The 24583-nt window shown below is 47.0% G+C and overlaps 1 protein-coding gene across 1 annotated transcript in view; it reads left to right on the forward strand.

Moving 5' to 3' along the window:
- Adcy9 (adenylate cyclase 9) overlaps positions 1-24583 on the forward strand; it is a 129408-nt gene that overhangs the window by 97507 nt on the left and 7318 nt on the right. Inside the window, exons 4-10 of the mRNA XM_059270099.1 lie at positions 2705-2809; positions 3835-4052; positions 9425-9527; positions 12193-12401; positions 18542-18701; positions 20540-20688; positions 24076-24120. Of these exons, the coding sequence (XP_059126082.1) occupies positions 2705-2809; positions 3835-4052; positions 9425-9527; positions 12193-12401; positions 18542-18701; positions 20540-20688; positions 24076-24120 (989 nt within the window). The remainder of the gene's footprint in view (positions 1-2704; positions 2810-3834; positions 4053-9424; positions 9528-12192; positions 12402-18541; positions 18702-20539; positions 20689-24075; positions 24121-24583) is intronic.

Consider the following 24583-nt stretch of genomic DNA (forward strand, 5'->3'; position numbering starts at 1 on the left):
CCCAATGTTTAATAGTTCTCATTGAGAAGAAATCATGTTCATTGGCAACAAGCCATTGCCGTCCCAATGACAGTGCCTAGGCCGCTGTGTCACGTTAACAATAGTAGTAACTCTTCAGGACATAGTGAATTCTGGGAACTGTGCTAGGCTGTACAGATTTAATCCTTAAAAGTGGCCGGGCGATGGTGGTGCACACCTTTAATCCTAGCACTTGGGAGGCAGAGGTAGGTGGATCTCTGTGAGTTCGAGGCCAGCCTGGTCTACAGAGAGAGATCCAGGACAGCCAAAGCCACACTGAGAAACCCTGTCTTGAAAGAAAAAAAAAGTCTCTCCAAGAAAAGTTTTCACATTCGTCTTAAGTGAGGAGTCACCAAGGTAGTGAGTAATTGAGCTGAGGCCCGAAGCTCCTGGGTATGGGAATGGCAGACTTCCCCTCCTCCCCCTGCCTGTACTGAGTCTTACCTTTGTTTTCCTTGGAGTTTCTGGGTCTGCCAACACATGTCCCTGGTTTTCAGCCAAACTTAGGCTGTATCTGCCCATCACCGAGAGCTGGTAAACCACAGCTCCGCGATTGTTCAAGAACGAGCTGGTGGTCAGTTTGCTCACGAGTTTATCACTTTAAGATGTGATTCATATAACGTAAAGCCAACCTTTTAATCACGTACAGTTCAGTGTACAGTGTATTTTCAAGGTAGGAGCACCATCGCCATGTTATTTCAGAACATCTTCATTACCCCTTAAAAAAAAAAAAAAAGCCTGTCTTACTCTAGTTAACCAATGTAACAAAATCCATCCACTGATGACATGCACAATAGGAATTTGTCTGTGTGCTGGAGAGGTGGCTCAGTGGTTAAGTTCTTTCTCCATGTGTTTTTGGTGCCTGTCCTAGAACTCACTCTATAGAACAGGCTGGCCTCGAACTCACAGAGATCCACCTGGCTCTGCCTCTCGAGTGCTGGGATTAAAAGAGTTCTTACAGAGGACCTGGGTTTAATTCCTAGATCCCAAGTTGGACAGTTCACAACTGGCTTCCTCAAACATCTGCTCACATGTGCACATACCCACACACAAACACATATAAGCATAATTAAAAATAAATATAAAATTTTTTAAAAGTTGTCACTCACTGTTCTGGAAGTCAATACATTTGATATCCAGTGAGGACAAGATCCTGGTTCATAGATATATGGCCCTTTCTCACTGACCGGGAGTGAATGACAAGGGAATTAATTGATTCTTTTGATGAAGGCAGAGCATGGGCCCCATTACTTAATCACCGATCACAGGCCCTACCTCCTATTACCATCACTGTAGGAATCATGGTAAGAGAGGCGCACACAAACACTCAGCATAGCCAATAGTTGTTAGCAGTCACTGTTTACCCTTCACTCCTAACACCGTCAATTCGTTTTCTTTCTCCAGAACTACCTTTCCTGGGCATTCACGACTTCTCAGATGGAGTCACATAGTGTGTCTCACCTGACCCCCAGCATCGGATTTGTATTGTTGTTTGCTGGTGGGCTGGCCTAAAACTCTCTATGTAATTGTATAGACTGGGCTGGCTTTGAATTTGTGACAGTCCTCCTGTCTCTGCCGCCCACATTCTGGGATTACAGGTGTTCACCACCATGCCTGGCCTTTTTTTTTTTTTTCAGTAAGCATGATGGAGGGCACCCAGGTATAGAGCCCTACAACAGACCTCAGAAGCTTCAGAGGTAGCCTGGGGCCAGACTCAGAGGGATGGCGGCAAATGCGTAACTCATGGCCACTCGGGAAACAAAGGCTGGTTGAACGCTCAGCCCAAACATTATAATACCCTTCGTAAAACTCAGGGAACGTCATGGAAGATGAGGCAGAGGGAATCTGAGAGCTGAAAGATGCGGAGGAGGGCTGCAAAATGTCCCTTTCTAGGTAGGACACAGCTATTGCAGCCATGAACTCACTGCAGTCCAGTTCCTGGCACTGGGCAAGCACAATATGGGCCTTGTCAGCAGTCGGTAATGGATGGGGTGGGGCTCATGGGTCTCTGTCCCTCTGTGCTGAACTTACTGGCTTACTGACAGATTCTGGAAGAGGCTGAGTCATTGTCTGTCTACTGATAAACCCACCGTTCCAAACCCATGGTCACACAGATGGTTCTAGATAAACTCAGTGGGTCATAACACAAAGCAAAAAGGCGGGAACATGGGGACGAGATTGTAGGAAGGAGGAGGAGGAGGAGGAGGAGGAGGAGGAGGAGGAGGAGGAGGAGGAGGGAGATAAAAAGAGTGAGGCTGAGGGTAATCAGGATGTACTAGACACACATGTAAAATTGTTAAAAAATGTAATTTTTTAAAAAGCATAGTGTGTCAAAGGTTTGTGTGTGCTAAAGCAGGTGGCAGGACTTTGGTTTGTTATGGCTGAGTGACGTCCTTTTGTATGAATGATCCATCAAAGTCAGCGGGCCTTTGCATTTCCTTTGGCTGTGCAGCCCTGAGTTCGTGTGTAGGTTTTTGTTTTCTTTTTCATGCTGCCAGTTCGTTCTCGGGTCTTCCTGAATCCATGTGGCTCAGTGAGCTCCCACTCGCTTCCATCACTTCTGTGTGAGTCCAGGCTGTAGCGACACCCCTGGAATCCAGGCTGTAGCGACACCCCTGGAATGTCTGAACCCTGTGTCGCGGAGGTGTTTTGTAAGTCTGTTCCTCTGGCCTGTGTTTCCTCTCAGACTTGTCCTTCTTGTGGAATCACATTTGCTCCCAAATCTGAAGCTGGTGCAGAAGGAGGAACTGTGCAAAATGGCTGTCAAGACGAGCCTCCAGCCGGCACCAAGGTAACAAGCTCATGGCTGTTGTTCCTGTCACTGCCTCTCCTGGCGCATCCACCTAAGGTGACATTCCTGTCTCGTCAACTTCTTAGTTCTGAGAATAACTCCTCTTAGGTAATAGCATTCCGCACCTTCTAGGTGTGGGTTTGAATAGACTGATAGATAAAATGATGGAGGGGCTGGTAACATAGCTCAGTAGGGAGGGTGGAGCATGTGTTTTGCATGTGCAAGGCCCTAGATTTGATCCCCAGCACTGAAGAACAATAAAACAACAACCAAAAGCAGGCTGGCCAGTTAGAGCCAACCCATGTAAAGTAGAACTGGATGAGATTCCTCAGGGGCAGCCAGTTCAAAAGGCTGGGGTTACAGAGCTGTGGGCTGGACTTTATTCGGTAGAATGCAGAGGTGCCGAGGGGACAAAACACCTCCTCCAGGTGAGACATGCACCCTAGGAAGAGCCTCCTGGGGCAGAGCTAACAGCCTGGAGGCTCCTGGAGCCAAGGCTTTGAGACCAGGGCAGGACTGGAGTGGAAAGCAGAGTAAAGCCTGAACAAAGAGCTTCAGGAAGGCTTTGGAATCTGCCTCCTTGGGAGCCCCCCTCTGCCATTCTACATCTGCCAGTATCTGCAAGGGACTCAGATGGGGCATTTCTCATAGCCAGAGGCTCCCCAAACTAAGTCTTGTTCATCCTTCATCCAGAAGCCTGGGCATTTCCTTCCCCGGCACCTTCCTTGAACCTCCTCAGGGAACCCATTGACCTTCCCTGTAGCCCTCTTCTCCGGTAAACGCCTCTTCTTCACGTCATGGATGTTCTAAGACCTATTTTATCTGGCTGCCGAACACCCAGACATGCCCAGTCCCAAAGCAGGGCCTCAGGCGAAGCAGGGTTAGGGGAGAAGTGGAATGTTGGGTGGGAATAAATTCACAGTCCCGGGTGTGGAGGCTCCAGCATGCTGGGGGTTGGGTAAGAACCAGCGTGTGCTCCTGGCGACCTCTTCACTCTCCATGCTCCTTCCTCTGTCTCGAGGCAGGCTTCTGGAGGACCCAACACCAAAACCCAGAACGGACTCCTGAGCCCTCCCCCAGAGGAGAAGCTCACCAACAGTCAGACTTCCCTGTGTGAGATCCTGCAGGAGAAGGGACGGTGGACAGGCGTGAGTTTGGACCAGTCGGCCCTCCTCCCGCTGAGGTTCAAGAACATCCGTGAGAAAACTGATGCCCACTTTGTAGATGTCATCAAAGAAGACAGGTAAGACCCCACAGCCTGTGATGGTGGCAGTCTGCAGGAGCTGTGGATGGTGGCAGTCTGCAGGAGCTGTGGATGGTGGCAGTCTACAGGAGCTGTGGATGGTGGCAGTCTGCAGGAGCTGTGGATGGTGGCAGTCTGCAGGAGCTGTGGATGGTGGCAGTCTGCAGGAGCTGTGGATGGTGGCAGTCTACAGGAGCTGTGGATGGTGGCAGTCTGCAGGAGCTGTGGAGGGTGGCAGTCTGCAGGAGTTGTGGATGGTGGCAGTCTGCAGGAGCTGTGGATGGTGGCAGTCTGCAGGAGCTGTGTCCCTTCTCTGAGTTGCCTCATCCATGTGTTTGCCCTTTGTTGTCATTATATTACTTTATTTTTATTCTGAGGTAATTTGAAACTTAAAATTCACTATATACCCTGCCTGATCCACCAGCTTTTAGCATTTTATTTATTTTCTTTATTGTTATTCTATTTCTTTAGTGTGTGTGCCCCTGTATGCAAGTATAGTACACATTGGAGGTCAGTTCAAGGACCAAATGCAGATTGTCAGGCTTGGTGGCAAATCCTTTTACCTGCTGAGCCACCTTACCTCCCTATTTTTTTAATTAATTGTTTTGAGTAACATAGAAAGAAATATGTTTTGTGATATTTTTATCATTATACTTTGTTCGTATTTACCATCCCCCAAACTTTTAGGGAATAGTGGTTGACTCAGGGTCTCACTGTGTGGCCCTGGTTGGCCTAGAACTTACTATGTGGATCAAAATGGCCTTGACCTTTGCAACAATCCTGCTGTGGCAGACGTGTGTGCCACCATACCATCTGTATTTATTTTATCATTCATTTTTTCTCTCCCTCCCACTGTTCCCTCTCCCTTTCTTCCCTCTTTTATTTATTTATTTATTTATTTATTTATTTATTTATTTATTTATTTATTTATTTATTTACCATTTGACAAGTCTGTTGTGTACAGTTCGGTCCTTGCCTCTTCATAAGGCCATTCCTAAAAATAAGGATGTTGTTTTACAGATATCAAATGTAAGAAGTTTAGGGATATTCTCTCTAGCCTTAAATCCACATTGCAGATTATCAAATGATCTGTCACATCTTTGGTGGCACTTTCTCCCTCTAGCCCAGGATCTCATCCAGGCTCACATGTTGCATCTTTTACTGGTCAATCCTCTAGAGTCTTTTTAAATCTGAGACAGTCCCTTGGCTGTCTTTCTTAGTCTTTTATGATGTTAACATTTGAAAAACTTACAGGCTGACTCTTTTTCAGAAAGACTTGGATGTTGAATTTTGTGAATTTCCCTACCAGACTCACGCTCTGCTCCCCTGGCCAGGCCTAATGGGAGTGATGTTTGTCATGTCCTTCTCCCCATGTCATGTCCAGAGGATATGACGCCCATTGGCCCTTAATATGTGATAGGCATCTGGACTGAGTGAGCTGTCAACAGTTTCTCCAAACTATTATTATTTTCTCATTAAGACTAATAGGCAATCGTGGGAAGATCTCATAATTACCCCACTTCTTGTCAGACTTCCTTGGGGTTAACATCTGTTGATGAGTCTTGCCTGAAGCCATCTTGACTATGGTTGTTCAAGTGGTGAATTCCATCTGCAGCATGTTGCCATTGGTGTTCAGGGGCCACTGTAAGGAGTCTCCCTCCCTGTTCCTACTTTATCCGCCATCATTAACCTGAACTCATGCATTCCTGGTCTGTCCCAGCTTTGTGCTTACCACACTCAAAAGCTTGAATCTAGCCAGTGACCCCCTTCAAACTGGTGAGTGGGTCTTTTGACATGGCCCCTCATGTATTTGACGTGGTCTCTTTAACACAACAGGATGGTCCAAGCTCATTTCATACCTTCCCTGCCCTAGCTCAGGAATGAGCCTTTTCTCCAAGGTTTCCTGGCTCCTTTTCATGCTAAATGGTTTGGGGATATTTTATTAATACTTGATTTAATGCTACAGTCTGAGCACATGCTCTGTGTGATTTCAGTCCTTTCATATACATTGAGGCTTGTTTTTATGTTCTCATATATGGCTTGCTGTGGTGAAGATATATGCACTTGAAAAGAATATATATTCTGGGTGTGATCAATTCTTAACTATTTTGCATTTTGCAGAATGCTCTGATCTGTAAGCATCAGTTAGGTCCAGATGGTTAACAGTACTGTTCCGATAATCTGTTCACTTGTTTTCTGTTGTTCTATCCGTTATTGAGAAAAGAACATTAGACTCCCCAATGGTGCTCTGGGAGTTTAGTGGTAGCTAGACACCCAGACCATAGTTTAGTTGTAGCTCCAGGAGTTACGGATTCATACCTGTTCTGGTTTCCATTCTGACTTGGTGGTAAACACCATGACCAAAAGCAACTCGGGGAGCCGGGCAGTGGTGGTGCACGCCTTTAATCCCAGCACTCGGGAGGCAGAGGCAGATGGATCTCTGTGAGTTCGAGGCCAGCCTGGGCTACCAAGTGAGTTCCAGGAAAGGCGCAAATCTACACAGAGAAATCCTGTCTCGAAAAACCAAAAAAAAAAAAAAAAAAAAAGCAACTTGGGGAGGAAAGGGTTTATTTCACCTTACACTTCCAGGTCATAATCCATCATTAAGGGAAGTCATGGCAGGAACTCAAGGCAGGAATCTGGAACCAAAACCATAGACGAACACTGCTCACTGGCTCACTCCCAGGCTCATATTTAGCTATCTTTTTTTTATACAGTCCAGGACCACCTGCCCAGGGATGGCACTGCCCACAGTGGCCTGGGCCCTCCCACATCAATCAGCCTTAAAGACCACAGGACATTTGCCAGTCTGATCTGGTAAATCCCTCAGGAAAAGTCCCCCAGATAACTCTGGATTCTCTCAGGTTAACAGCTGAACCTAAACTAGGACTCCATCCTTAGGCTGTGTTTGTTGGTTTGGAATTCGTGTTGCATCACTTCACTTTCCATGAAGAAATATTGCAGTATATACCTGTTAGTAAGTACACTGTATTACTGTCCTCTCATTGTTCATGCCCTCACTGTCACATGTGTTCTAGCCGCATGGATTAACAGTCCCTGCCCTCTTACCCCAGACTCTCAGTAGTCTTGAGTTCATCTACAAGGATTGCATTTCTTTTGTGTGTGCTTGTGTTTTCCAGTTCTCTGTAAGTCTAGCAACATTGGATTGTTCAACATTGTGACACTTAGAAAACCTGAATTTCACTGTATCTCTTTGAAGAATACTAAGTTTTTGTCTCAGTGAACCGTCCACTTATCTGAATTCAGATGGTCTTAACTGGGCTCCTTGGAGTCCACCACTCACGTGCAATTAAGATGCAGTTTCGAGAGTCAGAATTAGATGTGAGAACAATTTATGTGCAGGACCTGGGCTTCCTCCTTCCTATCTCTTTCTTTCTGGGATTTATAACCTCATTGTTATCTGTACTCATCCCAAACTGTATTTTCTAATTGGGGCTAACTTAAATTTTTTAACATTTATTTGTATTTTATTTGTATGAATGTTTGGCCTGCGTGTATATGTTATGTGTGCTACATGTGTGGAGGTGAGAAGGGGACATCAAATCCTCTGTCACGGGGGTTATGGGTGATTTTGAGCCACCATGTGGGTGCTGATAACTGAACCTGGGCCCTCTAGAAGAGCAGTGAGCACTCTTCACAGCTGAGCCGTCTCTCCAGCCCCTATTCTCTAGATTTTAAACCATTAAGACTGGATTTTAGAGCCAGGCCTGGTGATGCAAACCCAAAATCCCAGTACTCGAGGGGGGAGTCTCTCTCCTCTCCCTCCCCTTCCTTTCCTCTCCTCTTTCCTCCTCTCTTTCCCTGCCCCTGCCCAGTCTTATTTATAGCCCGTGTGTCCTTAAACTCTTGGTCTTCCTGCCTTGGCCTTCCAAGTGCTGGGATTACAGGGGTTTCCATCGGAGGATTAGCCAGTGGTCCTAACTTATGTCTGTCTTTAGGAAAAACCAACTGAAGGAAAAGGTGAGACCCTTCCCTGGCTTCCTTCCCTTCCTTCAAGGATGCCTCCTCTTCTTCCAGCTGTCCTGACTACTCTCTTGTGCCTCCAAGCAGCCATTTTTATATTTTCTGTGAGACCCAGAAGCAGGAACTGCCAGTGTTGATTACAGAAGGGCCAAACGGCTTCAGCAGGGCTGACTGTGCCGCCCGACTGCTGGAGTGCAGGCACACAGTCCTGCTGCTGGAGTGCAGGCACACAGTCCTGCTGCTGCTGGAGTGCAGGCACACAGTCCTGCTGCTGCTGGAGTGCAGGCACACAGTCCTGCTGCTGCTGGAGTGCAGGCACACAGTCCTGCTGCTGCTGGAGTGCAGGCACACAGTCCTGCTGCTGCTGGAGTGCAGGCACACAGTCCTGCTGCTGCTGGAGTGCAGGCACACAGTCCTGCTGCTGCTGGAGTGCAGGCACACAGTCCTGCTGCTGCTGCTGCTGCTGCTGCTGCTGCTGCTGCTGCATTGTCCTTTCCCTCTGTCTATCTCTGGAAAGGCAGGCAGAGCAACGTGAAGGGACAGACAGACTTCCCTCTCTGGAGTCTGAGAAGATAAGTTATTGCATGTTCATCACAGAAGAGAATCCAGTCTACAGGAAGTACACCACTGTGACAGGCACATTTGAGGCTCTCTCCCCGTTTTATATGACATCAGGCTAATGGCTGCTGTATGTGGGAGAGAGATTACACCCCCATGTTTGTATTTGCCTTCTGGAATCACACCAGTGTTCTCTTAAACTTTTAGTAATTCTCCAGATCATAACAAGGATATTTGCTGACAATCCATAGAATAAAAGAGTCACATAAATCAGGTTTGATTTCTCAGCTATTAAAATCATTGAGCATGATCACTTTTCAGGTCTCTCCTGCACTCTGAATATCTGACAATGGCCCCACAATTACCCCAGCTGTAAACACCTACTCCAGTAACACCGAGTTAGAGTTGAGGTGTAATTACTGTCAGTGTTCTGGATGACAGGAAGCTTTTGGAATTGCCTTCATTTGAAGCCTCCAAATCAGTGTAAGTCCTCTCGGCACCAAGATCTGCTGGCTCTCCGAAAAGATCACCTCACAGGATGAATGGTGTGCCTTCTCTGTCCTCCAGTCCTGGATATGTGGATTATGTTCTGAAGCAGGGTCTAATAATGAGTGTGGTGATCATGGTGAACATGGTGAATTGTCATCCTTAGTGAAGGTGAACAACATCTGATTGTGTCTAGAGACACAAAGGGCTTTCCTCGAGGTCTGCTTATGGGGACATCACCTGTCACACAGTGGCTTTCAGAGGTAGCTTTGGTGATGTGCTCAGTGAGAGGCATCTGAGACGGTCTGCTGGTGCTGATGGAGTGCATTGGTTGTGTCTTCCAGCCTGATGAAAGATTATTTCTTCAAGCCACCCATCAATCAGTTCAGCCTGAACTTCCTGGATCAGGAGCTGGAGCGATCCTACAGAAGCAGCTACCAGGAAGAGGTACGTTCTGCTGCAACCTCGCAGCAGTCCTTGTTCTTTAGGACACTGTTGTTTGTGTTTTACCAAGTGGCAGGGACATGAAGGCTGGTGTCGCTCTCCCACAGCCAGGAAGCCCTGTTCCGGAACTGTTGGCGAATTTATCTTTGCCAGGGAGAAAACCAAGGCCCTTTATGCTCCTTTATCTTAAAGCTAAGCCGCATCCCACCAGACTGTTTCCTCCATAGCTGTCCTTTCTGGTCTTCTAATGGCTGTCCCTTGGAAAGATGCCCGGTCACACCTGTTCTGGGTTCTTGAGTGACACTTTTCTCCCCGTGATGCTGTTACTTCCAACCCTCTGAAATGGGACCAAAACAATCAGGAGGTCTGTACCTCCATCCAGAATGTGGGTCCATAGCCCTCTGCCACACCACTGTCTCAGCACCCTGGAGTTAAGGGGTTGACTTCCCTCTCAGCTCTCACATCATTTTTCCCGGGAAACCATCCTTGACGCCAGCTGGGTTCTACTCCCCTGTGTCTTCTTTCTTCTTCCTGTGCACCCCATGTTGGAATCCCATCTGATTTCTGAACCTAACGCTCAGATCTCTGTTGCTGTGTTCTAAATCCCAGCACAGCCCACACACCAGACATATTCAGCAGGCATGCTTGAAAGGAATGAATGGAAGACCTTGGAACCTGGGTGGAACTCTAGGTAGCAGATCCCAGCTCTCTTTCCCGTGGCCCCTAACCTGACTTGAGTGTTCCAAAGCCAAAAGTGCATCATCACCAGACCCCAGGACCAAGAGGGCTTTCATTCAGATTTCACTTGCTTATTGGGCAGGTCTTCATGTTGATTATGTCCAAGCCATGACCCAGAGAGACCATAATGTATAAGATGTGGCTAATCTTTGTTTTATGTGGCTAGAATTGCTGTCCTGTCAGTCCCCCACTGGACAGTGAATGTTATCGAACATTCCAAACACAAATCCTACAAGTATTTCCCTAAAGCAAGAAGTATTGAGCCTTGGCACTCTAGACCAGGAGTTGGAAACCTCGGTATTCAGGTGAGCGTGAAGTCCCCCAACTGGCTGTCCTGAGTCTTCTCTGCCCAAGCCCTGGCTGCTCCCCAGAATGCTGATTAGATTCCCAGAGAGAGCAGTGACATCCGCGCGCGCCTCTGCAGAGGAGGTCACTGTGGCAGCCTCACCTCCAAAATCTTAGGTCCTTTTAGGGAACCTCAGGAGTTAGGACCAGGCCCATGGCCGTCTTCAGAGCCTCTGAATTCCACGGGTGGCGGGTATTAGGACTCTAGCCCTGTGCCCACTTTGCTCAGGTGAGTCTAGGCTTGACCTTGGAGCTGACCAGCACTCATTCCCCAAGGCCAAGTCCTGATTTTTCCCATCTTGCCCAGCTCCTGGGGTCTATCTAAGGCTGAGGAAGAGAGCCAGTTTGGCCTGAAAGGAACTTGCACTCATCTGAAGTCACAGGCCTCTCCCTCCCACAAACCTCCAGCTGCTTCATCCCTTACCCCTGCTACCAAGGCTGAATGCCAAGCCCAGTGAGTAGTCTGCTGCGTTCTCTCCCTTTCTCCGCAGCCTCTGGCTATACATTCTCTCTTCATCCTAAGACAGGCCTGGGGCACACTTGGGAGTTAGCTCCTCTGGCTCTTATTCCCTGGGGTACCTGGGAATAGCCATTCTTAGCCTCCACCCACACTCAAGGAGCAGTGGCACCTCTTCCTCTCTGGGCTGTGGAGAGCTCTGACTGGGATGCCCCCACTGAAGGGCCTATGGGGGTCTGGAACTGGTCATGTTTTAAACACGTCATGTGCTAGCAGTTTCTTCCTCCTAAATTCCCTGAACCCATACATGTGCCTCTTTAGTAAACTTCACACAGTGCCCTGTTTCCTGTGCCTGTTATTCCAAGATCAGGCTACCAGTTCCCTTCAGACAGTGTCTCATGTCCACCCTGCACCCAGCACCCAGCCATCCCAGAGCAACACCCACACAGGCTTTCTCTCTTAAAAAAAAAAAAAAAAAAAAAAAAAAAAAGACTTCTTTCTTTTTTCAATTCTTGTGTGTTTGCTTTCATGTGTGTATGTGCATGCACCACATGTGTGCCTGGTGCCTACGAAGGGCAGAAGAGGGTATTGGATCCCCAGGAACTGGAGTTATGGATAGTTTTGAACCGTGTGTGTGCTAGAAATCAAACTCAGGTCCTCTGGAAGAACAACAAATACGCTTAACTGCTGAACCTTCACTCCGGCCTGGAAAGCTCTCTCAACAAAGGGTCTGTGCTCCCATTCCCTGCATGGAGGCTTTCCTCAGCTGTCTTACCATGAAGCCGGCTTCCACATCCATCCATTCACTGGACACCTCCGTCACCTAACGTCTTTACAGATGTATACCCCTGAACTCTAAGACAGTAATTCATCTTTCAAAGTGACTGTGTAAATGTGTTTGAGAGGATGTTGACTTTCAGTCTGTTGCTGTGTGACCCTAGGCAATTTTCTTAATTTTGCCTCGGCAGCTTTAAGTTCGGCAGTCACCTGGAGATGATCCACTTGGAGCGTGCCCCGGCCTGTGCCGGGTCGGCAGCACTCAGTAAAATGCCTATCTTGTCCCTCGTACTGTACTTCTGGCCGTCTGTGGACAGGCCCATTCACCCCTGTCCTTTCTGCTCTGAACAGGTCATAAAGAATTCCCCTGTGAAGACTTTTGCCAGCGCCACCTTCAGTTCCCTCCTGGACGTGTTTCTGTCTACCACAGTGTTCCTGATCCTCTCCATCACCTGCTTCCTAACCTATGGAGCCACCGCCATGCCTCCCCCACCGGCTGCCCTGGCCGTCTTTGGTGCAGACCTGCTCCTGGAGGTGCTGTCCCTGGTAGTGTCCATCAGGTACGCCCCAAGTGGAGGAGTGGCTCTCCAATGTTTAGCCTCTAGCTCCCCCTTCTGGCTCCACAGCTAATAGCAAAGCTGATTAACCAACAAAAGGGCCAGGAGTCTGAAGAGAACAGAACTTTCCTCCCTTGCCCCATTTCCTGTCCGTCCATGCAGACGCTGGCCTTCACTCCACCCAGGCGGTGCACTAGAGAGGGTCCGTCCCCTGTGCGGCCCAGCTGATGCCCCGTGGGCCCTGGATCTCTTCAAGTAGAGATCAAGAGGAGAAGTGAGAAACTCAGAAGAAAGAGGGGAAGTGTAGCTGGAGAATTTCTCTCCAGCTCCTGCCACCAAGTCTCGCCAGTCCCAGAGCCCACTTATAAAATAAACACACAAACTCTTAACATTATTTAAACTGCTTGGCCATTAGCTCAGGCCTGTCACTGTCTAGCTCTTACTCTTATATTTAGCCCATTTCTATTAATCTTTACTTTGCCACATGGCTCATGGCTTACTGGTACCTTACATCTTCCTTCTCCTGGCGGCGGCTCCAGGCAGTCTCTCTCTTCCCTTCCTGTTCCCTCAATTCTCTTCTCTGTTAGTCCCGCCTATACTTCCTGTCTGGCTATTGGCCAATCAGAGTTTATTTACATATAGCGATATCCACAGCACTTCCCCTTTTCTTTTTTTTTTTAAAGGAAGGTTTTAACTTTAACATAGTAAGCCATGAGCCATGTGGCAAAGTAAAGATTAATAGAAATGGGCTAAATATAAGAGTAAGAGCTAGACAATAACAGGCCTGAGCTAATGGCCAAGCAGTTTAAATAATGTAAGAGTCTGTGTGTTTATTTTATAAGTGGGCTCTGGGACTGGCGGGACTTGGTGGCGGGAGCTGGAGAGAAATTTTCCAGCCTGAGAGAGATTTGCCCTGACCGTGGGCCAGGCAGGAAAACTCTAGCAACAGGGAAGAAGTACAGAAGGAATACGTGGCAGGCAGCAGCAGAGCAGAAGTCTCTGCTGACTGGGAGCCAGGCTGGCCCAACTGAGGAAGATGGGTCAAATGTTTGAGCTTGGACTAGGCAGCACTTACTTAGATAGGACACCAAACATGCAACAAGAAAAACGGACAAACTGGACTTAAAAAGGTTTTCAAATGTGTGTTAAAAAGAATACACTCAAGCCTGGCATGGTGGCACACACCTATAACCCTAGCCCTTGGGAGATGGAGGCAGGAGGGTCAGGAATTCAAAGTCATCTTGGCTGCATGGCAGGTTCAGGGCTACCTGGGCCACACAAGACCTGTCTCAAAACAAACAGAAAGCTCTAACAGAGAAAGAGAGAACACCTGGGAGTGGGAAGGAATAATTGGTCCCATCTATGACAAGGACCTAATAGCTACAGCATATCAAGTTTATACAGCTCAGTAATAAAAAGACAGCCAGCCCATTTTATTTTTTAATTGAAAATAATTTTTTCATACAGTATATTCTGATCAGCTTCCCTTCCTCATTTCCTCCCAGAACTTCCCCTCATCCAACTTCAACTGCATGCCTCCTTCTTCTTTCTCTTTAGAAAACAAACAGGCCAAAAAGAGGGTATAAAAAAAGAAAGAAAAAGCAGAAGAAACACAAAGGCAGTGATGAGTTCCTTTTATGCTGGCGTCTACTACTGGGCCTGGGTCTTCCCTAAGTGGTTTCTAAGCCTCGAGAGACTCCACTGGAGAAAACAATTTTTCCTTTGCAAGCGGTGGTCAACTGAAGATAGCTTCTTGTTAGGGACAGGAGCTCTTGTCCACTTCCCCTTCTCAGCTTTGAGACCCCATGTGGCTCGGATGTGTGCAGGCCCTGTGCATGCTGCCGCCCTCTCTCTGAGTCATGTGTGCCCCAGTCCTGTTGTATCGGGAAGAAACTGTTGTCTTGGAATCATCTATACCCTCTGGTTCTTGCAATATTTTACCTCCTGTTCTGCATAGCTCCCTGACTGCTGAGGAGGGGGGTTTTGTAAAGGCATCCCATTTGAGTGTTTCAAAGTCTCTGACCCTCTTCACATTGTCCGTTTGTGGGTCTCTGTGTTCCCATCGCTTTAGGAGGAAGCTTCTCTGATGATGACTGAGCAAGACAATGATCTATGAGTATAGCAGAATAAAACAGCCCATTTTAAATAGACAAAATATCAGCCTAAGGTTCTGGGAGGTCCATAGCTCTCTGCCACTTCTTAGTAGGTGTGGATGCCCAGAGCATTTCATTTGCCAAGCACATCCATCCCAAAACATGCTTGCCTCTTGGATACTATGACAGTGGGTCCTTGTACCTTGAGCAGCCCTGCCATGCTTCAGCCTAGCTGACAATTGCCCCCAAGAGCTGGAGCTAAGATAGAAATGGTAACACCCCAAAGCAGGAAAACAAAAACAGCTTAGATCTGGCCCTGAGACTTCTGTATTTATCTTTTCTCCCTTTAGGGCGGGCTCTGTGGGACACCCACCTCCTTCCTTTCTCACCACCATCCTGCAGTTCCCTCTTAGCTACAGAGCCTGCCCTCACCCCTAGTGGGAACGATGTGTCTGCACCATGCCTTAAATTCTCTTTCAGGATCAAGCCTACTGCCCACAGCAAGCAGCCCCCTGCTCCAGCCCCCACTCACCTATGTCCAGTTTCTACTCCCTAAGAGATGGCTCCCACACCAATCCTGCCAGGGTCTGCTTCTATAGGACTCAAGCTGAGAACCACCTCCACCTCTGAATGTCTTTTCTGTCTTTTGTGTTTGTTGTTTGGGTGATGCCAGGGATTGATACTTGCCCATCACGCATGCTGGGCAAGTATCATCGCATGAGGTAGATTCACCCCCAGCCTTTTTCTTTTTCTTTTGAGACAGTGTCCCACTAAGTAGCCTCAGCCAGCCTTGAACTCACTGTGTAGCTAATGCAGACCTTGAACTTGTGGTCTTCTTGCCTCAACCTCTTGAGTACCTGCACCACCAGATCTGGATTGTTTTCCTTTACTTTTTTTTTTTTTTTTACCCACATGGAAAGTTTTATTGGGGGAAAGCGAGAAGGGAAGAGAGGGAAGAAGAGAAAGAAGAGGGAAGAAAAGAAGAGAGGAGATGCGCACTACTTCATGGAGAGAGAGAGAGAGAGACAGAGGGAGAGAGAGAGGAAGAAAGAGAGAGAGAAGAGGGAGGGTTTTTTCTTTTCTTTTCTTTTCCTATCATCAGCTTGATACAGTACAAATTCTTATCCTAATAGTGAAATGTTTCATTGAGGCTTGCCCAGTGATTGAGTAAAACCAAAACATTATATAAGCCACAGTCATTCTAGGGTCCCCCATGCTATATAGCCTCCATGGTTCTGTGGGTTGTAGTCTGATTGTTCTTTACTTTATATCTAGTATCCACTTATGAGTGAGTACATACCATGTTTGTCCTTCTGGGTTTGAGTTACCTCACTCAGGATGATATTTCCTAGTTCCACCCATTTGCCTGCAAATTTCATGCTGTCATTGTTTTTCTCTGCTGAGTAGTACTCCATTGTGTATATGTACCACATTTTCTTAATCTATTCCTCAGTTGACGGGCATCTGGGTTGTTTCCAGGTTCTGGCTATTATGAATGATGCTATGAACATAGTTGAGCATGTATCTTTGTGGTGTGATTAAGCGTTCCTTGGGTATATGTCCAAGAGTGGTATGGCTGGGTCTTGTGATAGATCAATTCCCAATTTTCTGAGAAACCACCATACTGATTTCCACAGTGGTTGTACAAGTTTGCACCCCCACCAACAGTGGAGGAGTGTTCCCTTTGCTCCACATCCTCTCCAACATTGACTGTCATTAGTGTTTTTGACCATAGCCATTCTGACAGGTGTAAGGTAGTATCTCAGAGTCGTTTTGATTTGCATTTCTCTGATGACTAAGGATGTTGAGCATTTCTTTAAATGTCTTTCAGCCATTTGAGATTCTTCTTTTGATAATTCTCTGTTTAGCTCTTTAGCCCATCCTTTACTTTTTAAATGAACATGTAACTGGGCATTGTGGTGCATACCTATAAGCCCAGACATTTGGAGAATGGAGGCTGAAGGGTCAGAAGTTAAAAGTCTTCCTTGGCAACATACTAAGTTTGAGACCAGTCTGAGCTGTGTGAGACCCAATCTCAGAAAAGCAAAAATTGAAAATAAAATGAATTTTATTATGATAGTTCACATGCAGTAAACTCATTCATTCAGGTAAAGAACTCAGGGGCTGAGGATGTAGCTCGGTGGTGGAGTCAGGGTACTGGGTTCAATACCTGGTACTGCCAAAAATGTAGACATCAGTGAGTTTTAGTAAACGTTAAGAGTTGTACAAATATCATCACAATGTAATTTGAAGACAATTCTGTCACACACACACACACACACACACACACACACACACACACACACACACAAACACCCATGCCTGTGTGTACTCACCTACACCCAGACCTTCTAGGTTTCTGTCTAAAGCCTGGAGTTCCTGGTCTGTTTGCCAGTTTACTATCTCTTTAATCAATGTTCCCTGTCCCTTTATGTGCAGTTTGGAAGAGCTAGCCCCACCTGAGCTTAGCTGCAGAGAACTGTTCCTACATGCACACGCGGTAGGAGTCCGGTGGGCCTGGCAGTCACTCCTCTCCTGCGGGACTGTGCAGCATCCCAGTGGCAAAGGCTAGGAAAGGCTGATCTCAGACCACAAAGACCAACAGGGTGCCTTATGTCGGTGCCCAGGGAAGCCAATACTTAGGCTTTCCAGCTCAGAGCCTCCTCCTTCCACTCTAGCCCCAGGAAAATCCCCGAGACCAGCTGCTCTTGCCTTAAAACTGTCTGATCTTGGGGACCATGTGAAATCTGAGCATCCCATCTCCTGGCTGGGACTCAGCTCCCCTTGTCCCCTGTCTAAAGGCTCTGAGTCCTGCCTGTGAGGATTTCTGTGGTTTTTCTCAGTGATATTCCAAGGCCTCTGTTTTCATTTAGATTTTAGGAAGCCAGACTAAAAAGCGTACTTGAGTCTCTGTAGGAAATGGCCATAGGATAGAGAATTGCAGGTCATGGCTGAGCATAGCTGATATAGCTGTTTAGGGTTTAAAGCCAGAGGTGCAAGTTCTGGGCATGCGTGAGATGCCCATGCTTCTGATCACCACAGTGGCTCCTGACCAGAGGTGAAAGCAGTGAGTCTGTCCATAACCCCCAGCAACAGTCCTAAGGGACATTCTGAGTCTCCGTCCCAAGATCCCAGTGTCCTCTTCCACCTACCACTGCCTGCTTACCCCAACCCAGGGAGCCCGTTGCTCAGCCAAGGCCTAACCTTTCCTAGTCCTCGTTCTCAGCCCATACACTCAGTTCCCGCTCTTCATAGGAGGATCTTACCACATTACAATCACTTTCCTGAGGTGTAACCCACCCAGATCTACAATGGTAAGAAGAGTCATAATATGCTGTCACTGGAATGTGAAAGCATCTTTCTTAGGAAATAAAAAAGCTGTCTGTTGTATTCTGTCATTCCCATGATCCAGCTGTGAATGAGGCAGCTGGACATACAGGGGTAGGGTTAGTGGCAGTGAGCTGTGACCTGATTTTCTGAAAGGCTGACTGCTCTTAATGTCCCAACCAAAACAGAATCTGTTTGGCTTGCAGCAGAATCAGCACCTCTGAAAACCACCTGCTTGTGCACAGGACAGTGAACCCCCAGGCTGGGATGTTTAGCAAGCTTTTTGCCTCTGTGGCTTCTGAGGAGGAGGTAATAGTGTTTTTGTGAGTCCCAGTGGAGTGTCACTGTGTGATCATGGCAAGGCATCTCTATCCCTGCCTACTAATAACAGCCTTCCCCCAAAAGGCTCAATAGAACACCTCCAGATAGGCTCCATTCAGGGCTTCCTGACCCACAGTAGACTTAATTTGGGGTCATAACTGTTCTTTCAAGCCCCACAGACCCATGGAGGTTTTTGATAAGTGTATTTTTCCCAAATGGAGTAGGTGACCTTACATTTGGGTATGAAGGTCTGAGTATAGCCAGTTCACTCACTTGTTGACAAGTTAGGGGGTGCAATCTATTGCCCTATGCACCCCCCCACCTCCGGCATCAGAAGCTGCAACCTGGGACAGTTGAGACATGGCATGCTCTACTCCTGATCCTCTCCCCTCTGTGTCCCAGAATGGTGTTCTTCCTAGAGGATGTCATGGTGTGCACAAAGCGGTTGCTGGAATGGATCGCTGGCTGGCTCCCTCGACACTGCATTGGGGCCATCTTGGTATCTCTTCCTGCCTTGGCTGTCTATTCACACATCACCTCTGAGTTTGAGACAAACATACACGTAAGTAGCAGTGGGCCATCTTCTCCCCATGCTTTCCAGGCTCCCTAACACCGTCTCTTACTTTAAGTCTGATTACTTGGGACAGTCCTTAAAGAGGTACACTCTGGTACTGCCTCCAGCCATCCTCTTAAAACCCGAAGCATGAGCTGGGCATGGTGGCACAACCTGTGGCCCAGCACTTAGAAGGTGGAGGCAGGAACATCAGGAGTTCAAGGTCATCCTCAACTACATAGAATTTGAAACTAGTCTGGATTATACATACAACAGCCTGTCTCAAAACATACACACACACACACACACACACACACACACACACACACACACACACACTCGGCAGTATGGACCTGCCAGTGCTATGTCAGAAGAGTAGGCACAAGGCTTTTCCAGCTTCACTCAGTATCCATCAAGTTTCAGATCAGTTACAATCTTGACTTCCTGTGGTTCAAACTTTCAACTTTCCGGCTTTACAGTGGTGCAGAAGTATACCCAAATGACAATTCTGATTTCACTTCCATTTTTTCCAGCCATTGTACTAAGATCACATGGAAGTCGCTGATTTTCACTTTCAGAACTCAGTGAATAACAGCAGATAGCAAACAGGCTTGGTATTGGGTAGCTTTGCCCAGCTATGGGATTATGTGGGTGTTTTGAGCATGGCTAAGCTAGACCAAGCTATGGTGTTTGGAAAACTAGGGGTATTGAATGCCTTTTTTATTTATGATACTTTTCATTTGACACACTGTTCTTCTTAATTTGGGTTGTGCTGGGACCCAGACCCAAGACCTTGCTTACACTTGGCAGGTGCTCTACCACAGAGTCACATCCCCAGCCTAATGGTGTGTAAGCATTTACGGAGATGGAGTCCTGCAGCAGTCTGAACATTTATACTTTGCCTCATGTTTTACAAAGAAGCATCTGCCCCATGTGTCCAGATGACACAAGACAATATGTCAGTCACTGACAGACACCTGGATCAGCTGCTGCTGCCCTGGGAAGGAGCATGGGAGTTAAACTCTGTAAAGAATGAGCTAGTTGTGGGAAACATTTGCTTCTTGGCCTGTAGGCTGAGGTCTAGTGTGGTGTATGCCTGAGTGTGAGAAGAGCTACTAGGGGCATCTGGTGTCTTAGCATCAGATCACATCTCAGTGCTTCCAGCAGGACTGAAGGAAGGTAACCGATCCCACCGTGATATCCCCAGTGATAACCGATCTTAAGTAAGCTGCATCCCTTCCCTGTCTATTACTGCTAGAATATTCTCCTAGCAGTGTGAACATGTAACCTAACATGCTGTGCCATGGGACAGACATGTGATCTGTTTTTTAAACCAGTAGGTTACCCAAAGGAAGACTTACTGAATGTTTCATGGTTACTTTTTGTCACTGTGACCAACTATGTAATGAGAAACATTGTAAGGGATGGAGAGCTGGTTCTTTCGGGACTTGAGGGTATAATGTGTCACAGTAGGGAAGGCATGGCTCCACGGCAGTCAGACTGGGACTCATTTCCTTACAGCGTGGTGAAGAAGGAAGCAGAGATGGGATAGGAAGCAAACCAGACTGTAAACCTCAAGGCCCTGCCCTCCAGAGGTCCACTTCCTCCTGCTAGGTCTAGTTCCCAAAGATTCCACAACCTCCCAAAATAGCACCCTAGGGAGCGAGTGTTCAAACACCCGGGTCTCTGGGGGACATTTACACTCCAGCCATCACAAGTGGTACAGAGATGCTTGGTGTTGAACAGAAGCACGGGTGAGTGTGTCCTCCTCAGTCGGAGGCGGACAGACGGGACGGGCGCACCGTGTGGGGGTGGGCAGGCTGTCCTGACAGAGGCTTCTCTTGCAGTTCACCATGTTCACAGGCTCTGCTGTGCTGGTGACCGTCGTACACTACTGTAACTTCTGCCAGCTCAGCTCCTGGATGAGGTCCTCCCTTGCCACCATCGTGGGGGCTGGGCCGTTGCTTCTGCTCTACATCTCCCTGTGCCGGGACAGGTATGTGACCCTACTCTCACCCTGTGCCTTCCCTGCCCAGCATCATGGAGGGCTCAACAATGGCTCCCTGTCAGTGCTGTGTGATGTGTTCCCATCATGCCTTGAAATAGTTTCCAGCACGTGTAGTATCCAGAGTCCCAGCTGGGGATGTGGCTTGTGGCGAAGTGCCTGCCTGGCCTGCAGAGGCCCTTAGTTCAGTCCCCAGGACTAACTAGCCAAAAAAACAAAAAGTAATAAAGTGCCAGAAGAATGATATGAGAAAGATAAGAAAGTCATTTAGAACAGCATGCTATAGATGGAGCATCCTTCATCTGAAAGCCTCGACTCTGAATGCCAGAAAATGTAAGATTTTGAGCATTGGCGTGATACCAGTACCAGAAGTCTGATAACTCAGGGTCCACAAGCTTTGCTCCATGCACAAAATCATTTAAAACTTTGTATAAAATTACTTTCAGTTTGTGTGTATAACCTGTATATATTGAAACATAAATGAACTTTGGATTTAGACTTAGTTTCTATCCCTAAAAGATGCCTATATCATCAGTTGTGTGCAAATACTCAGAATTCCACAAGACATATGCTCCAAGCCACTGGGATTTGGGAACTCAATCTGTCCATACTTGAATATAGATGTTCTTGGGTGCCTGCCTCTGTGAGACACGTGGCTATTGCAGGAAACTTACTGTTGTGAGTGGTTGGAATCCAAGAAAGGCCTGAAGTTCTTTCACATGAGAGTCAGGATAACGAGAGAGCAGAGCCAGAGTGAGGCTGCTCTGAAATCCCAGTACGCAGGAAGCTGAGGCAGGAGGATTTCACATTTGAGCCCAGCCTAGGCTGCATAGCAAGACTGTCTCAATAAAACTAGAAAAAAATGCCAGGAGGGTGGTGGAGAGATACACCTTTAATCTCAGCACCCTAAGGCAGGGGCAGGCAGAACTCTGTGAGTTTGAGGCTAGCCTGGTCTACAGAGCAAGGTACAGGATAGCCAGAGCTACACAGAGAAACTCTGTCTCAAAAACAAACAAACAAACAAACAAACAAAAAATCACAAATGGGGGCTGGAGAGATGGCTCAGAGGTTAAGAGGATTGACTGCTTTTCCAGAGGTCCTGGGTTCAATTCCCAGCAACCACATGATGCCCTCTTCTGGAGAGCAAACAAACATGCAGATTTATTTATAATAAATAAATAAAACTTTTTTAAAAAGCACAAAAAAACACCTCACACACACACACACAAAAAGCAAAAGACAAACAAACAAAGAAGAAGAGCCAAACTCAGTGGTACATGCCTATCATCTCACCACGGGGTAAGTAGAGGCAGGAGGATCAGGAGTTCAAGGTCTTTTGTGGATATGTAGCGTGAGTCTGAGACCTTCTGGGCTACATGAGACCCTTTCTCACAGATAAAACAAAAAACAAAAACTATACTTCTGGCAAGTGCTAAGGAGTAGAAAGTGTGATGTGGACGGAGGAATTGGAGTCACATGATGGGCCTCTGGAGACAGGATCAGTTCTCATTGTGCTACAGAATGAGAGGGACATTTAAACCCTGTAAGGGCCTGGTGTGGTGGCTCACACCTGTGACCCCAGAACTGGTGAAGGGGAGGTAGATGCAGAAGGACAGCAGGTTTGGGGTTAGTCTGGACCAGAGTGAGACCCATCGAATCAAACCAAACAAGCAACCAGTCAACAGAGTGAAATAAAACACCCGATATGGTTGTGAGAGTCTTTTCTCCACGGCTTCCACCAGTTACATCACGTTTGGTTCTTAGTTTGTTAAATGTGTCTCAAGTTTCCTGTTCACACCAGTAACTGGCTCTGTGGCTTTTACGCTTTGTCAACTAAATACGTAGTTGGAAATAGAATAGGAACTTGGGTAGTAGAATGCACACGGTACTTTTTTATTTTATTTTATTTTATTTTTTGTTTGTTTGTTTGTTTTTCGAGACAGGGTTTCTCTGTGCAGCTTTGCGCCTTTTCCTGGAACTCACTTGGTAGCCCAGGCTGGCCTCGAACTCACAGAGATCCACCTGGCTCTGCCTCCCGAGTGCTGGGATTAAAGGCGTGCGCCACCACCGCCCGGCCACGGTACTTTTTTAAAACAGTTCATGATCTCTTAAACCAATTAAGCTTCTGCTTGTGAAACAAACATCTAAATATCAGGATTTTCTCATAACTTCTTAGAGCAGTGCTTCCCAGGTGCAGTGGAGACCCACCTGCTCATAAATCTGCTGGGATGGGGCGGGGGCAGGTTGTTTTAAAGTTGCAGGGGACATTTCTCCATTGTACTTTGCAGCAGACATCTAACATTCCTGCTCCCTAACTTATTATCACAACCAGGGACTGCGTCATTTCCCAGGTGCCCCTTGGGATTGGCATTGCTGTCACTGGACCACCACTTTAATAATGCTACTGTCAGCAGGATCAGATGTGTCTTCGGGTAATCGCAGGGCAGTGGTGATGAGTGAGGAGAGTGAGTTTCTATCCTCGGCATTCTTACTATATTAATAGCAATGCAAAACATATTCATGTTCTCTGCAAACCGAGATCAAAAAGGAATTTGAAGTAGAGCTGCCAATCAGTAGCTGAGAGGCTGGGACAAGTAATTCCATTAAGTGAAATGGGGCTGCCTCCTCCTACCTTGATGGGGCATCTGGAACATGACCATCACAATGCTTTATACAAAAAGTATGAAATTCATCCACCAGCCTTTAGCTTCAGATGGCTCCTGAACCACTCATGGTGACATTCAGTCACACTTTTGGCTTCTCCTCTTGGATCCAGAGAGACAAAGTAGTGGCCTCCCATCTGCTTTCTGCTACACTCCAAACAGCAGATTTTGGAGTGGAACTAGTAGCCAAGACCCCTTCCACGTGGAGGATCCTCTGAGCCTGCCGCCCAGTCCCAATTGTTGCTGGAACCAGCAGGGTACAGTGCTCATCAGGTAGTGAACAAAAGCCTGAATTCACGTCTTAACAAAGAGAAGTTGCCTTAGTTACTTTTCTGTTGTTGGTAAAAACACCAGGACCAAGGCAGCTTATAAAAGGAAGGGTTTAGTTGGCCTTACGGTTTCAGAGGGGTATGACCAACTGTTTACATCATTCCCCCAAAAGGAAAGTTATGTAAACTCTTCTTGGGTTGATTTTATTGTTTTTAAATTTTATTTATTTATATTTTATGTATTAGTGCTCTGCATGTATACCTGCACACCAGAAGAGGGCACCAGATCTCATTATGGGTGGTTGAGAGCCACCATGTGGTTGCTGGGAATTGAACTCAGGACTTCTGGAAGAGCAGACAGTGCTCTTAACTCCTGAGCTCTTTGGGTTGATTTTAATAATGCCTTTTTTTGTTTTCTGTAATATTTTTATGCATTTTCTTTCCAGTTCCATAGTGGAGTCACCCTTAGATACAGCAGCACAGAACTTCAGGTAAGTTTTCAGTCTGGGGCCTGTGTCTCATAAATGAGAGCAGCCATATTTCTACTCTATCTCCTGCAAGCGTACATGCCGTAAGTAAACTGTACAAGCGTGTGTCTGCATATGTGTGTGTGTGTTAGGGTGAGAAAACAAGCGATACTGCATATTAAAGTGTCCGGTCACAGTTGTATCTTCCTGGGAAGGTGAGTAGTCACTAGACATATATTAGAGTTAGTAATTTTATACAATTTAGCACATTATACAGGAACTCTCACAAATCAAAGAAAAATATTCATCATCTAAAATATTTTGACGTGGAGCCATCAAGATGGCTTCGCTGTTAAAGGGGCTTGCTGTGAGAGTCCAGCACCCTGCGTTTGATCCCCAGAACCCCTGTAAGAGTGGCTGGAAAGAGCCAGCTCCTCGAACCTCTGCACATACACCTCGTCATGCATCCCTTACACTCATCATGCAC

Source organism: Peromyscus eremicus, chromosome 8a (assembly GCF_949786415.1).
Source record: "Peromyscus eremicus chromosome 8a, PerEre_H2_v1, whole genome shotgun sequence".
NCBI lineage: Eukaryota > Metazoa > Chordata > Mammalia > Rodentia > Cricetidae > Peromyscus > Peromyscus eremicus.